Raw genomic sequence first — 17277 nt, forward strand, 5'->3', positions numbered from 1 at the left:
CATTAATTTTCATCTTTGTTCTGCTCAATGTATTGGGTAGCTGATTTTTTTCTTTCTACTGGATCTTCATCTTTTGAAGATCTTTAACAAGTTGATCTTCTTTTCCCTCTCTTGGGACAGACAGAAGGAAGCTGCCTGTTCTATTCCAACAGATCCCCAAAGATTAATGATTAGAGATGCCGGTGTGGTCAGGCATATGACCCACGCCTGTCCTGCTTTCCATGCAGCAACACTGAGCTACAAAACTCTTGGATAACTGGTGCTCTGGTCCACGATCCTCACTGGACTGAGTGCATTGATTCCTCGGGGGCGACTCTCACTTGCCTCTGAAGTTTGCTTTGACCAATAAATAAGATGCCTGGTTCCTGCTCTCGGATCTTTCTTCATTTCTCACCTTGGCTTAATCTGTCTCTCTTCCTCACTGTACTGAGAGCTCCTTGGTGGTAGGGAAGGGACATGCCTTGTTCATTTTTGAATTCCTAGCACCTAAGCTGGGAACAGAGCAGGTATTCAATAATGATTTGCTATTCAGAGGGAAAACACTAACAGTATTAGAGAGATCAAAAAGGGGTAGTGTCTCTCTGATCTTAGAAAATGATACCCACACAAGTCACTGAGAACACTCGGCACATGCATTAGCATGACGTTGATAATCAGCATGTACTTTTCCTGAGCTACTTAGTGGGGGAACACAGTGTCCTCGCATACCTAGAAGATAAAGAAACATCTAGCATACCACACTGACCAGACTGAGGTGAGGCGAAGATCAGTTTGGAATGGGCCACTCTATATAAACAGCCAGTTCCTGGGCCTACCTCATCCAAACCTCCAAAGATACTGGTTACAGAACTCAGGCATTCCTGGGTATCTACCATTTTTCTTATGGCCATAGGGCACCCCCCCCCCCTTTTTTTTTTTAGCCCTAAGACTAGCCAACCTCAGAATTTCTTGAGGGAATCTGAAATCCTTAAAATCCTTAAGTCTACCTTATGTAACTGCAAATCCTCCACCCTACTTAAAAGCCCTTTCAAACAGGTATCATGGCTTTTCAGATGAGAAGACTGAAATCCTAAAGGCCAGGCCTGCCCTAGTTCCTGCCTACCTTTTGACTTCATTTCATACCACTTTATCTCGTTCTCTCCTCTCTAACCAACTGGTCCTTCTGGTCCTTGCTGTTCTCTCCACAAGAGGACCTGGGCATGATCTGCCCTCTCTGGCATGTCTCCATAACGCTCTTGACCTTTGCCTTAGCTAACTCTGACAGGCCCCTTCTTCAGATCCCTTCAGAAGCTCTTGTGTCTCTTCTCAGGGAAGTCAGGGACAGCATCTTTGATTTTAGGTACTCAGAGAACTGTGTTCCTTCCGTTAGAGCATGTACTGCAGTTCATATTTACATTTTCCTTAGTGCAATTCTCTGATTCATGCTCACATTCCTCACTAGATCGCCACCTCCACAGCCACTTTCCTCAGCACTGTATCCCCACTGGCAGTCTGACACTAAATGCCTGTTAAATGTTAAATCCTGTCCTTTTTGTGTAAGAACTATTTCAGCGAGAATCTATAGCCTGAATCAGTGACACAGTTACTGAATCCTAATCCTTTAAAAAAATTTTCCAGCATAAAAACACTTAAGATATTGGTGATTATTTCTTCAAGAGTTTTACCTCTTTGAGTATAAACTCAAATTGTGCAGTATCCAACAGCAACTGAAAGAGGATCTTGGGATTGTACCTAGAGTCTGTTAGAATCTGGTCCTTGATTTGACGAAGGCGTTTGTTGTTTGGGTCACAGGCTAGAAGGGGAAGAAAAGAAAAGAGATCCCAGCTTATTAAATGTGTAGAAAACATGAAATATAAGATGAATTCTGAAAAACTTTCCTTCATCTTAAGCATTCACAAATAAGCAAAAATATATATCAATATGATAAAATTATATCTATGTCATGAAATAAGTACATTGAACTTTTAAGTATGACAATTGGATCTGACACAGAATGTGATTCATGACATACTATTGAAGGAAAAATAGGAAGCTGCAGAACGTTCCAATTTTGTAGGCATTCCGGGGTTGTTAATTCTCAACTGTGCAATATGGATGGTCAGAGCCTTCTGACACCATTCCATCAATGGGCAGCCTCCTTAGCTCCTGTCTGGAGTTGCTATTGGTTTAGGCATTGTTCTCTGCCATTCAGGGCGGGCCATTCTCAGCTTTCGAGACTGCTCTCAGAAAGGCCTGTTTGCAAGCTGGCACATCTGGGAACTTGCATTTTGGGAGCTGCTATCATTTCAAAAACTAGTAAGAATGGGCCACTCTGCCTTAACTGTATGCACAACATGGTTTATGACGAACACCTGCTTTCCTTCCAGGAGGCTGGAATTCTGGTACATGCCAGGCAGAGGCTGCTTATGATCAGCCCGCAATAAAAACCCTGGACGTGGAGTTTCTAAGGAGCTTCCTGATTGGCAACACTTCACACATGCTGTTGCAATTCACTGCTGGGAGAATTAAACATCCAGTGGGACTCATCAGGAGAGGACCCCTGGAAGTTTGTGCCTGGTTTCCTCCAGACTTCATCCCATGTGACTTTTCCCTTTGCTGATTTTGCTCCCTATCCTTTGGCTGTAATAAATCACAGCCTCAAGTACTAGTACATGCTGTGTCTTCCTAGGAAGCAGTCATAACTACGGTGGTCTTGGGGGCCCTTGACACAACAGGGTGACAGTATTACCCACACACGGACACGGCACCTCCAAGCAGGAAGAACCAGACCTGGGAGCATTCTGTTCCTTGTAAAGGCCTGAGGGCATGGCAGACACTCAGAGCTTCCTCAATTATTTACTACTACCAAGGCCCAGAGAAATTCTGGCAACCAGGCCAAGGTGATAAAATTAGGCAGGAATGGACCTAGGGGCAAAACATCTAATGTCCTGAGTACCCTGCTTTTTGGTATTTCAGTTCTAGTGAAGCTTGCAGATGGCCATTTTCTATATTGATTTCTAAGAAATTCCATCATGAGGAGACTCATGACATCCTGGAGAAGGGCTCAGTTTTCATGGGAAACTTCAGGGCGGATTTATTACACATTCTTTACAACTATCCAGGAAGAGATCTATGAACTGGTGACCTTGACCCAGTGACAGTTTTTTCAGCTTCGTATCTGCCTATCAAACAAAAAAACTCAAACAGGCCGAAGAGTTCCACTTGTTTTGTATTCATTCTGATTTAACAAAAAACCTTCCAATTTAATGTGCTTTCTTTTTTTTTTTTAAGATTTTATTTATTTATTCATGAGAGACACAGAGAGAGCGAGAGGCAGAGACATAGGCAGAGGGAGAAGCAGGCTCCATGCACCGGGAGCCCGATGTGGGACTCAATCCCGGGACTCCAGAATCATGTCCTGGGCCAAAGGCAGGAGCTAAACTGCTGAGCCACCCAGGGATCCCCCGTGCTTTCATTTTTGGATAGGGAATAGCACCGTGCATTAATAATTAATTCCTTGGGATAAACCAGCTGTGGTTCCAGCGCTCTCAGGGCCTGAGTCCGTCTCCAACATCTGACCTGGGAGAATGCAGACTCAGAGAACTAAGGGGACAGATCTTAAAAACCTGGTAGCCTCAGGGTCAAACTTCAGGACCCAGGCAGGCCTGAATGCCCAGGGAATGCTGGCTATGAGCGTGTTTCTGCAGAAGCTGCAAGACACTGTGGAAGCATCCAAAGCCTGGGCGAAATGCCTCCAGCAGATCTATAGGAGGGGATAGAAAGAACAGGGATTCCTTCCTGCACATCATGACTGAAAAACCGTAAGAGCTAAAATAAGCAGTTACTTTTCCCACAGGGGACTCATAATCAGATAGGTAAATCATTTGTTTCTGGTAAATTATGACCTTGTGTAATCACGTCAGACAATTGCCAGGCACAAAAATGGAAAACAGATGTGGCTGACGAGAAATGCACAGAACACAGTCGGTTGTCCCCGCAAGGGTGCAGATCCGGGAGACTCCTGCCTTCCAGAACGCAGGCGTAGAGGTCAGGCGCGGTCACAGGGAAGATGATGATGAGGTTGAGTCACTAGGGACCGGCAGTCGGTTTTATGACAGGATAAAGTGAGGGCCTGAGTTGTTTACATGCTTGAGAATGTAAGACTTCAGTGAAAAGATTAAGCACTGAGTCAGTGCAGCAAAATCCTCAAATTAGAAGTGGAGTTTATGCAAAAAAAAATGTGGCTAACTAAAACCAGATCTGTTAGATAATCCAATGGCAGGCATGGTATTTGTGCTGTAAATCCTAAGTTGGAGAGGGACGCAGGCAAAAAAGCAGAATGAAAAAAACAAACAAACTAGAAAGCAGTATTTTTGAGAAAGATTTAGTAGCTGGAGATTTCTAGTATGAAGAGAGAAGGCTGAGAAGAAAGTCCATGTATTTTCAAAGATACAGAGAATGAAGAAGTCCACCTGCTGTCTTCACTACTGACTCCCAGGACATGGAACCAGATGGAAGCTAGAGGGAAGAACATCTTCTCTGGAAGAGGTGGGATATGGGCTACTGTGTTACCATGGAAGACTGCCGAATAATCTGGAGTGGGCAGTTGTTTTTAGAGACAAAGCCTTATCCGAAAGCACGAGTGTTAAAAGCAGTACCTGTCTCAGGGTCGCTCTCAAGCAAAGTTTGCTGACAAAAAACAAAAAGCAACGGGGCTGCTAATGACACACCCCTTAGCGGGAAGTGCATGTGCTCTGGATAAGTGACATCATTAGTGAATCAACATTGATTTGCCCTTTATAAGTACAAGGAATTATGTCAGCTCTGAGCAAGCTGAGGTTCATCCAACATAGTTATTTCTATTAAACCAGGAGTTTTTATTTTATTTTAAAAAAGATTTTATTTATTTATTTATTATATTTATTTTATTATTAAATTATTTATTTATTTTATTATTATTTATTTATTTTATTTATTCATGAGGGACACAGAAGAGACATAGGCAGAGGAAGAAACAGGCCCTCTGTGGCCCTGTGGGGAGCCTGACATAGGACTTGATCCCAGAACCCTGGGATCATGACCTGAGCCAAAGGCAGATGCTCAACCACTGAGCCACCCAGGTGCCCCAAACCAGGGGTTTTTAGGACCCTGTGGAGGCATTTCCTACAACTTGTGTTGTAGGAAACAACTGAACTTGCTGGCCCATAGCATCTCCAAGAGGACTGCGGGCCACAAGAGGTTAGACCCAATCTACCTTTATTAGGCACTCTGGTTTAGCCTGTTCATCAACTCTTTTATGTACTTCCAAATTTATACTTTCTTCTCTATCACTTCCCCAGTCTAGAATTTTTTACTTCAAAATCTGGGGCCAGTTCACCCCTGCATCCTGTGTGGAGCTTTTTCCAACCACCTTCACATCTCTACCCCAAGCAACATTTCTCTCCTGCTCTGGACTCAAATCCCACCAAGTGTCTGTTTGGTACATCTGGCTCTTATTTCCTGGATTGGCTCTCATATTTGTTTCTTGGTGTAACCAATCACCACAAATTTAATGGCTTAAAAAGACACAAATGTATTATCTTATAGTCCCAGAGATGAGAAATCTGAAGTGGGTCACACTAGGCTAAAATCAAGGAGTCAGCGACATGTGCTCCTTCTGGAGGCTCTGGAGGAAATCCTGTTTTCTTAACTTTTCCAGCATTTGTATTCCTTGGCTTGTGGCCCCATTCCATCTTTAAAGCCAACAATGGCCTGCTGAGCCTTTTTCATGGTGCTACCTCTCTAGTTCTGACTCTTTTGCTTCCCTCTTCCTGATTTAAGGACCCTTGTAATTATGCTCGACCCATTAGGTTAATCCCAGGCAATCTAATCTGACAAAGCGGTTATTCAGGTGGGCTGTTGACTTGTCCAAATGGACACAAAAATGGCCAACTTAAAAAGCAACTTGATTCTCAGGGTGCCTGGGTGGCTCAGTTGGTTGGGTGTCCGACTCTTGATTTTGGCTCAGGTCATGATCTCATGGTCGTGAGATCCATGTCAGGCTCTGAGCTCAGCGAGGAGTCAGCTGTAGATTTTCTCCCTCTTCTTCCTTTCCCCATCCTTCTCCTCCTCTCTCTCTCAAATAAATAAATAAATCTTAAAAAAAAAAAATAGCAACTTGATTTTCTTTCAAAGCCTAAACCATTTTTGCATCATGGAGCATATCTTAATTCTGAAAGTGTTTATATGGAGCCATGCAGATGGGCACACCTTCTGCACATTACCTGAGTCTGCTGTGTGAAGCATCAGCCATCGGATAGCAACGTTGCAGTCTCTCAGGCAGTTCAGAAGCCTTGGGATATTGTCCAGAACCATCTCCTCCCTTAAATAACCTTCTTTCAGAAATTGTTGTACTTGAGCGTGTACTCTTTCACTGACAGTAGCATATCTGCTTGACTTTTAAAATTGAAAAAACAGAACTTGATCCACATTTTCCAAAAGAAAAAATGATATTCTTTGAAAACAAATCACATACAGATGAACCCCTTGACAAATAATATTTCCATAAGATACGAATAACGTATGGAACATAGTTGGTAAGGCTCAAAGACAAGTGGTTTATTGGACATTTTTGAAAAGAACATTGGACTTAGAACCAAAAGAATCCTAAGTCCTACCTCTCTCTAGCTATGTTTGGATACTGATGTGAATTTGCACTTAATCTATCCCTACTGCTTCCTTCAAATGTCAACTGGAGAATTGGATCAAGTGGTTCTTGGGGCCCCTTCTATTCTTAACTTGGATGGAAAAGAAAGATAAAGACAAAAGCTCAACTGCCTATTCTTCCCATAATTTTGACAAAGGAGGCACAGCAGAAATACCCAGAAGAGACTTCTATAGGCAGATGAAAGCACAACAAAAATATGCCTCAGTAGATCAAAAGTGAATTTTCAAATCAGTCTTTTGGGAATTTGGTCATTCTGCTTTCCCTGAAGCAAGAATTAAATGTTAAACATCATTAGCCTAGTCAGGTTAATTTAAAACTATCACAGGTGCTTTGCTTCATCAGAGGACCCTGAAGACCTTCTTAAAATGGCCAAGGAGAAGACGCAAATTTGGAAAGTAATTTTAGTAATGAAAAATTAATGCTCTGATGCCAGGAAGTATTGGAAGCACCGCTTTCTCTAATATATTTCTAGGAGCCATGCCAAAGTTGAAATTATTTTGTGCATTATTTATGGAATTCAATTTACTTGAATAAAACATGCTGAAGTTCTTTGAGTCAATATTGTTGTATCTGGATTGGAACCTCAGAAACTCAGTCAGCCAGGCTGAGGAAGATAACTGTTTAGAAATGTCAAGGATACTGCCCAAAAAAGAGATTTTTTTTTTTAATTGCTCTATTTACTTAGGAATTTCCTTCTGCCTTGTGTTCTTACCCAAGAGACAGAATATAGTCATTTAAACTTTAAGGAGATGAATGTCCCCAGTCTTGTTGCTTCTTTCACACATCAGAGATGACAAATTTAAATTACAATGACAGGACATACTGTGTACATTCAGTTACCATCCTCAATATTCATTCTACTAATGAAAACATTAATATTCCAGCTACTGGTGGAAGCCATTCTGTCCACAAGGACATGGTCCTTAGCAAGAATAAATGAAGTCAATTGGGGTCATGTGACATACTGATTTGTCTTAGGATGTTGAATCTTAGGACCCAAGTCTCCCACTTATATATACCATTTAAGTTACAAATTTATAATTACCTATCTTATTAGGATACACAAAATTTGCCTTTCGTGAATCACCATACTTAAAATGTCAGTGTGGACAGTTTCCAAATGCCTTGGGGACTCTCATTTCCTACCCTATAAAACAGGCTTGCAGCTGTTAGAGAATCCTTCTGCATTGGCCAGCACCTACCTGTTCTCTGACGTTTGAAAGGTCCAGGGTATTGTTTAAAGCAGTTTTTGCAGCTTTATATGGTTCCCAAGCATCTGCTAGATTAACCGTGATCCCCATGTAAATACTAATTACCTGAAAGAGGACACATTCATCCGGTATGTTAAATACCTACTCACTTGGACACAAACTTACAGAAGACACTGCCCACTCCTTCCAGTTCAAACTCCATTGTAATGAAAAACCTGGATTGGCCAGAGATGTAAGCATTCTTTCTTAGGGGCTCAGGCAAGGTTGACAGAAAAGCAGACTAGAGCAGTGGTTTTCTCAAGTGTTTTCATGAACTCAGGCTTTCTGCAACTAAAAGTTACTGAAAACCCCAAAGGACTTTTTTTTTCCCCTAATGGGGTTATGCCTGTTGACATTGATCATATTACACACTACAACTGAGACATTTCAAAAACTATTTAATTCACTTCAAATGACAATAATAAACCCACTACGCGCCTACAGAAAACATTTTTCACAAAAGAGATCAGACTAGAGGCTTCCCAAAAAGTTTTCTGAGAAGAGTGGCATCTCTTTTCTGTTTCTTTGAGTCCCTGTGATGGACTTCTACTCATGTCTGCAGTCGGTTTGCTCCAGTACTGTTTGTCTCGGGGCCCCTGGAAATGCAAACTTGGGAAAGGATGAGAGGAGAAGGCACAGAGCACCCTGGTGTTACTAAAAATCCAATTTTATTTCACTGACCCTGGGCACGAGCCTTGGGGACTCTTAGGGTTCCCCAGTTCACATGAGAATCCACCAACTAACACAAACAAAGCATTTTTTGGTGGTTCTTCACCCACCTGCTTCAGTCTGTAGAAAATTGGGATTATCTGTCCCTTGAAATTTTGCTACAAGTTGCCCGAGAGATCCTGCGGTCCTGGGGATCCTCTCCCTTCTTGGTAGGAGAGGGTAAGCAGGAAGGTTGGATCCCCAGCTCCATTTCTGTAACAGTCACTGGGCTCGTCATGCTTCCTTTTTCTTCTTGAATCAAATTTGGTATTTATATTTTTGAGAAAAATCTCCAGTTCTTCAGAGTTTTGGCAGATATTGGCACAAAGTTGTTTAGAAGTTTTCTTACAACTTTAAAAGTTCTTTGTTGTATCTTACATCTGCTTTTTCAATCTTAATATATTTAAACTTGCCTTCAGTCTCTCTCTCTCTCTCTCTCTCTCTCTCTGGTGGGTCTTGCTAAATTATCTATTTTTTTACTCTTCAAAAAACCAGCCTTTGTTGTATTGATCTTCTTGCTCATTCCCTTTTTGTCCGGTTCAGTACATTACTGCTCCTATAGTTATTGACTTCCTTTCACTTGCTTTCCTAGCTTCTTAAGTTCAATATTTAACTTTTTTTTTTTTTTAAGATTTTTTGTTTCTTTTAAAGATTTTATTTATTTAACACAGAGAGTGAACACAAGCAGGGAGCCCAATGTAGGGCTCACAGGACTCGATCCCAGGACCCTGGGATCATGACCGAAGCCGAAGGCAGATGCTTCACCAACTGAGCCACCCAGGTGCCCCCTTCTTTAAGATTTTAAGTCATCTCTACACCCAACGTGGGGCTTCAACCCACAACCGGAAGATCAAGAGTCGCACACTCCACTGACTAAATCAACCAGGCACCCTCTAACTCATTTATTTTGAATTATTCTTGTTTTTTAAATAAACAACTTTAAGATTGTACCTTTACCTGGAAGAACAGTTTTAGTCATTCCCACGAGCTTTGTAGTATTTCAATGTTGTGTGATTCTATGTATTTCTTCATTTACTTTGTGATTTCCTCTTGAACACAAAAGTTATTGGGGAGTATATGTTTTTTACCAAACATTTAAAAATATCTTTTAAGTGTTGGCTTCTAATTTAATCATGCTACACTAAGAGAATATAGTCTATAGACTAACATTGTTTTCTTTATAAACTTTACTGACTTTATGATCTGATGTTAACCGAGTTTCATATATATCCTTTCAAATACACATGGAACATCTATTATGGATTTCTGAAAGAGCAGGGCTACCCATAGAAAAAGGTATATTAAAATTTCCCATCATGGTTACGGTTTCATCAATTTTTACATGTTATTTTGTTTTTGCTTTATATATTTTGAGTATTTCACTGAGTTTTAATTTATGAATTAACCTTGGATGATTCTGTTTAAAATATATATGATCCCTCTTTATCCCTATTAGTGTTTTTCTTTAAAATTCTCTGTGGTGTGATATTAATATTTTCTTACTGGCTTTTTTTTTTTAAGATTTTATTTATTCATTCATGATAGTCACACAGAGAGAGACAGAGAGGCAGAGACACAGGCAGAGGGAGAAGCAGGCTCCATGCAGGGAGCCCGACGCGGGATTCAATCCCGGGTTTCCAGGATTGTGCCCCGGGCCAAAGGCAGGCGCCAAACCGCTGCGCCACCCAGAGATCCCCTTACTAGCTTTTCATTGGCTGGCATCTGCCTGGAAATCTGTCTCTCTTTTTAATAAAAAGATACTTACTTACTTACTTACTTACTTATTTATTTATTTATTTATTTATTTATTTATTTATTTGAGAGAGAGAGCAAGCCTGCACAAGCAGAGGGAAGGGTAAAGGAGGAGGGAGACAGAGGACTCTGTGTTGAGCATGGAGCCCCACACAGGGCCAGATCTCATGACCCTGAGATCAGACCTGAGCTGAAACCAAAGGTCAGATACCTAAACAACTGAGCCACCCAGACGCCCCTAATTCTTTTATTTTTAGTGTGCCAGGGGTGGTTTTTAGGAGTGTATCCTGTAGCATATAACTGGATTGTGACTTTCCTGAACACTGAAAGTGTTTCTCTTCCTTACCATAGCACCTAATAAGCACTATGGTCAAAACTCTTTATTAAGCTTAGGCAAATGAAACCCAGACTGTCAGAGTTTTCCTCCTGGTTGCTCAGGTCCTAGCTCATAAGCATGATGTGTTCGTGGATAGGAAGCATCATCTCCTCACTGTGGGTTGTTCTTCCTACAGCTCCCTGATCACAGTCTGTGATTCAAGGGCCAGTAAGAAGTGAAACAGAATCTACTACCTGAGAATAGGATCCAATTCATTGTACTTTATTAAAACCTGTGTACAAAGAGAACATCTCATCTACATTGAGTATGTTAAGTCAGCTTTATTCTTTTTAAGAATCGATATTTTTGGGTGAACAATGTTTAAAAAGGCACAAGCATATCCCTGCAGTAATATAAACCTTCATAGCTCCATCAATATTAGCATACAGGTAGATGAAACTCTATCGAAGTAAAATTCCTGTTACTAAAATAAAGATTAATTCTGCAAGCTTAGAGTCATGAAAGAGGAATGAATAAATACTTATGAAACAGGTACAATCTCAGCAACTAAAACAAGATACATTAAAACACAGCTTTCCCTTGACAGTACTCATTTTGGAAAAATAAACTATGGGTTCTTCAGGAAGTTTTACTGACTTATTCCTTCATGTTATGATTTATAAGATTCTCAACATACTTATAGCAGCTTTACTGAAGTGACTTTACATCTCATTATTTACAATATTAAGACCCCTAGGCTAAAGGCCAAAAGAACAGAAAAACTGGTTCCCTAATAAGGTTATTACAGAGGAAAAAAAGACTAATAGTAATACTTGCCCAATTATCTGGAAAGTACTTATCCACAATCTCTCTCATTTTTGCTTGGTGGGTATGAAGAATGGAAGGCTCGAAGTAGAGGATCACGTACAACATGGCAGCTTGAGTCGCCAGGGCTGTGCTGCGGTGTTCTGGCAAAGGATATGCAGAAACCTGCAAAGTACATACAACACCTCAAAGAGGCAGCTGTTGGTGACACGTGAATTTTCACATGTGCCGGTAAACTGATCTAGTTCTAGGACATATCGGTCTCCCAACTGGGGGTCCTGGACACTGGGAGCAATTCTCAGAAGGCCACATCGCAAGGAATACAACTATCAAGGGCCTGCCAGCCTACTGCTAACCACACAGTATTCTCTTCCTTCCTGCCCTTGACTCTGCTGAAATATGAAGTCTTTTCCTAAAAAAAATAAATAAATAAATAAACTGCTTTAACCCCATGTGTCCTGCTAGTTGTCTACCTCTGTGTCTTTCTATCACAGACGACCTCTCAGAGCTGATGGACCCCACACCCAACTGCCATTTTCTCACTTCCCGTTTATTCTACAACTTACTGAAACTTAGCCTGCCCCATCACCTGGAGTCTCAAGTCTCTCATCACCTCACAGTCACACCATTCAGTAGCCTCTTTTTCACACCCTCCTTTTGTTTCCCTCTCCTTTAGTTTCCCAGACTCCACTCTCTCCTGTCTTTAGGTGCTGGTATGTCCCACGGCTCCACTGCTTCATGGGTTAGGAACCTGGCTGCACATAGTGCGTATCACCTCGAGGACCACAAACAGAAAGGGAAGACATTGCTACGAGAACAGACAAGTGATGTGGCAGGGAATCTGCAGGCAGGAATGTGGCCAGGCCACAGGAAGGGTGTGCATCTGCGAACCAGAGAGCCTTCATCATTTCCTCCTGCTGATGTGCCCCTGCCCTCTCTCCCCAGACTGTTCTCCTTACACTGGACAGAATGAAGCTGCCCCAGACTCCAAATTTTGCATGTTGTGAGTAAAGCCACGTCCAGATATTGTTTCTTGGGCCCAATTTCAAATTATCGGGTGAGAGGGAATCTGATCCATCTTGGGTCAAGATGTCCAAGCAGCCATGATCAGGGATGGGGGAGGTATATCATAGAGTGGGGTGGACACACAGCACAACCATGGCTTAAGCCCAGTGTTAATAAAGGTCAGGGGGCAAGGAGAAAACGAAAACACCTTGCCTTAAGACACAGACAAAATAGACCACATAGGAAGCAGAAGGGGCAAACAGAGGCAGTGAGGAAATAGCATGACCTTTGAAGTCATACAGACCTAAGTTCAAATTATGGTTCTGTTACCTAGTTACGTGGCCTTGTAAAAATAAACTCCCTAAGCCTTATTTTTCTCAACAGCCATGAGGATAATGTTGCCTACTTTGTAGGACTGTTCTGAGGAAAGAGAAAATGGTTTATGGAAAAACCTACTATGATTCTGGTAGATACTGAATTCTCAATAAATGGTAACAAATATTATGAAGACCCAGTATCTGCAGGTAGTTTCTGATTTTGAGCTGTTTTAAAAAAAAAACACAAAAACATCTTTTATTTATACTTAATGTATTAATAAAGAAAACTAACAGGCTATCTAAAGAACTGTACAGAGCAGCTGTGCTCTGTGATTAAATGATACCTGGTTATTACAGGTCCAGTTCCTTATTCTAGTAAGAAAAATATATAGTACACAAAATTATGTTTGTTTCCTTAAGATATTTATTTTTAAGTAATCTCTATACCAACATGAAGCTTGAACTCACAACCCTAAGGTCAAGAGTCATATGCTCTGAGCCTGTAAGGTGCCCCTAAAATTATGCTTTCTTCAGGAAAATGAGTTAAATGATAATTTCCTTTTTTATTGTCTTAAGTCAGTGAATGATATACATACTGGAGAGAAAAGTGATGCATCTGGAAGTTACAGGGACCTCAGAGCTCTATGTAGGCTGTCTTTTTGCCTACACTGCCTTCACACCCCCTTCACCACCACAGCAATCTTGCTGCCTGTTGGATGCTCTATGGCACCCTCTGTTTCCCCTAAGCTAAGTCACCTTGCTTTACTTTAGTTATGTCTCCTTTCTTCAGCTACAAGCTCATCACTGGCAGGGGCCACAGCCTGCCTTCATCAGCAACGGACCCCAGCACCCAGCTCGTGGACAGGTTTCTAACACACACTCAGTAACTCTTCCTTGAGTGAATGACTAACAGAATGGATCTTTTTTCCAAATATAGATCAAATACCATCTTCTCCCTGAAATCTCTATTTCTGTCCAAATTATTGACTCTTTCCTCTACTATTGAATAGTACAGCCCCCCAAAATTTGAAAATTTTTAGTTGCTTTTATTCTTTTGAGGAAGAGAGAATGGAAGGAGTAATTGAGGAGGGGGGTAAAATCAATCTTTGAAACTACTAAAGATCTTGATAGATTTAACCCCCACCTGGTTGTAAATATCATCGGATCTCAGTCGACCAATGACCATACTGATGAAGGCTTCGTTGATGGGCACTCTCTGGAAATAACTCTCAGGGTAGTTGGGTGGTCTTTTGGCTCCTGGTTGGCTAGAATAACCTGTACTTCGGAGCAGCTTACAAATATCATCCATATTTGAATCAGCAGAAGATCGAGCGGCACTGAGCCATGTTCAGAATGGGAAATAAAGGGCCAGACAAACTGCACGTTAGAAACTCAAAAATAAAAAAAATAATAAAAAAAAAGAATTTCATTATAACTTGACTTGATGTAGTTTCAGATAAGACTTTTGGTCAATTTATATCCCTAAGATTCACAATTACATTTTCAAAAGCCTGTCATAGCAAACTTATAAGATGTGTTCATATATATATATATAGTTAGTTAGTTAGTTCTATCTTAAAGTCCAGAATCCCTTTTCTAAACTCCCTAGGGCTAGATTTGTTTCAGATTACAGCATTCTTCAGATATAGTAAATTATTAGGGTATGTACAATATAACCCTCTGGTAGGGTCTCATTTGGCATTGCATTGCATGATCAATACACATTAACATTTCTGCAGTGAAACTTATGATGATCAGGCAAGTGAGATAAATAAGGACCATCTAGAGCCTTGCATCTGCTCTAATTAGGTTTTGACTCCAGATGATTTCAGATTAGATCAGGCTTTGCTGCCCAGGGAATTACTATGTGGATGTACGTGTGAGTACTTATGCATGTATTTTTTTTTTTTTTTAGAGCTCTTTGGATTTCAGAGTTGCAGATAAAAAAATATGAACCAGCACCAACATTTCAGGAGTTAAAAAATAATTTTAAAAGATGACATCAACTTCAAGTGGGATATGTAATAACTGGTTCTACAGAGATTTAATAAAAAAATATGCGGTTTTTGGGGTGGTGTGGAGAAGTAATCCCTCAGAGAGACTCAAAGAAGCTAGACTTGAGGATGACCTTCTATTTGATGTAAGAATCTTCTTTCCTACAACTCTGTCTTGCCATTGTTCAGTGTCACTTTAGTAATGGATGCTCACATTCTAATGAATTAGCTGTTGTACCCAGCAGAACAAAGCCGGATTGTCAAAGCTGGGCTTGATAAACAAACTTTTTTTCTCTCCTTCTTTACTGTTTTTGTTTTTTCAGGTACTTTTGGAAATACGGATAAGGCCAAATTTAAAGTTCATTTTTAAAAACATGGATGTTCAAACAGCTCATGGTCAAACCGATGTGAATGAGTTACATGTGCTGGTGAACACTCTCCTCACATAATTAAGGAAACAGGCTAGTTGAGTAGCCTGAGATGAAATTTACTGCTGAGGAGGCAGCAGTACCAGCTGTTCCTGAAAACATGATGTCTCCAACAATCCCTCTCTGTTGAGATCTGCTCCTTTGCCTTATTTATTTTATCCTACTTTGTAAGTTTAAGAATGTTAATTCTGGTCTGTGCATCTTTAGCTCACGTTCCTAACTGATTCCTGCTTATCAACTGTTTCTTCCCTGAACCTGGACTATTTCTAACATTGATCTTGTATCCAGATTTTTGACTCATTAATTCAACAAACTGAAACTTGTGTGGTAGATACTGGAATTACAGAGCTTTAAGGTGGCTTCTGATTTAAAGACTCTACTTCTTGAAGTCACAGCTCTGTGCAGACATTTAGAACACAATTGTGATACGCACTGTTGTCTTGTTTTTGTTTCCACATATATATGGGTGAGAATTCACTTCCAATCTAACCCAGAGTGATACCTTTTCAAAGTCATCAACCTAAAAATGACAACTGAAAATGTATTCATTTCCCTACATCTGCCATGCAGTAATATTTAAAAACTTAGAAAAAGAACAACGTTCCTTAGACTTCCAAAATTCCCAAATTTATCTTTAAGGTAAAGGAAATTCAGATTCCTTTTTTTAGAAAAATGAGGTACCATTGTGGACATGATAATCTGTATATCTCTAATAATCTATGATTATTAGAGGCTCCTTTACATATAACATATAGAGTATATGACACAATGAATTACGGTGATGATATATAATATAGGGTAATCACTACATTTCTACACTATGTTCAGAAGAGATAAGAATCACATACTATTCATTCTAGATCATATTGCTGCTATTCACAGTACAAGTAGTATGGAAACCTACACTGCATTTTACCAATAGCAGTGTTTTTGGAGGGTGCAGTCATAGCCCCGGGATACCTGTATCGATAGTAAGAGACCAGCATTCTTTCTCTGACTTCTCCTTCAATCTTTTGGTCGATAACCAGCAGCATAACTCCATATAAGTACAGCGCTTCACACTATGAAGAGAGGAAGAAGGTGGCCAAACTCACAGGAGTATACGTTCTTATGGAATAAAGTTGATGAGGGTTAAAAAGAGTCACTTTGTTCCCCTTCCTCCTAAAAGCTTTATATTATAAGGAGAATGCAGGTTTCCCCAAAGGGTTCTCACCTTCTGTACAGAATGGGCTTTGAAAAGTATATGTGAAATAAATTTTAATTTGCAGTGATTACCTTTTAGTTGGTCTATTTCTGACGTTTGGCTTGGGACCCCAAATGGAGTCCCTCTAAATCTTTTACTTATTTAAAAATATTTCTTGGGCGATTATTATATACTAGTTTCTAAGGCTACATTATCTGGGATGCAAAAGATAAAGAAGATAGGACTGTTATACTGAGGAAGCACATAACCTCCACATGATCTCTACTTGTAATTCTGTTCAAAGTCTACCACGTTCTAAATTCAGATACTGTCCATTGGAAGAAGATAACTGTCAGTTTATTTTGCTTCTCTTTAAAGTAGGGTACTTTGCATGTCTTTGGGACTTACAAGAAAACAAGTGATGCTGAGCTTGACATTCTTGACTTTCTATTTTAAATAGTTACTATTACTTACTAGAAGTTGTTTTCCATCTTCATTGAGAAGCACAGTTTCTAAAGTTTGCTGAATATAAACACCTTCATTGAGATCATCTAGATATCTAGAAATGAAACCCCAGAGCAAGTTATTCATTCTAATGAAAACCTGAACACCTTTGAAGAAGGAATGTAAAGATTTTTAAAAGATAAGGCAAGATACCAGGCATTCTGGCCTTCAAATCATTTGTGGCCCTTTGTGCTCTTAAAAATGGGCTTGTGAGCTGGAACTCATAGCGATTAGGAACACAGTAGCCAAATACTGGCTACTCCAAGTAAAAGGAATAGTCCCTACTCTTGATCTATGAATTACAAATAAC

General features: G+C 40.3%; 1 protein-coding gene across 2 annotated transcripts in view; it reads right to left on the reverse strand.

Moving 5' to 3' along the window:
- Positions 1-17277, reverse strand: part of WASHC5 (WASH complex subunit 5) — a 59212-nt gene that overhangs the window by 35033 nt on the left and 6902 nt on the right. For both annotated transcript variants that reach the window (XM_077847185.1, XM_077847186.1), the window contains 7 exons: positions 16938-17022; positions 16241-16341; positions 14003-14195; positions 11549-11701; positions 7888-8001; positions 6243-6414; positions 1665-1792 (listed from right to left, as the gene is read on the reverse strand). In XM_077847185.1, coding sequence (XP_077703311.1) covers positions 1665-1792; positions 6243-6414; positions 7888-8001; positions 11549-11701; positions 14003-14195; positions 16241-16341; positions 16938-17022 — 946 coding nt within the window. The remainder of the gene's footprint in view (positions 1-1664; positions 1793-6242; positions 6415-7887; positions 8002-11548; positions 11702-14002; positions 14196-16240; positions 16342-16937; positions 17023-17277) is intronic.

The sequence above is a fragment of the Canis aureus genome, chromosome 14, assembly GCF_053574225.1.
Source record: "Canis aureus isolate CA01 chromosome 14, VMU_Caureus_v.1.0, whole genome shotgun sequence".
Classification (NCBI taxonomy): domain Eukaryota; kingdom Metazoa; phylum Chordata; class Mammalia; order Carnivora; family Canidae; genus Canis; species Canis aureus.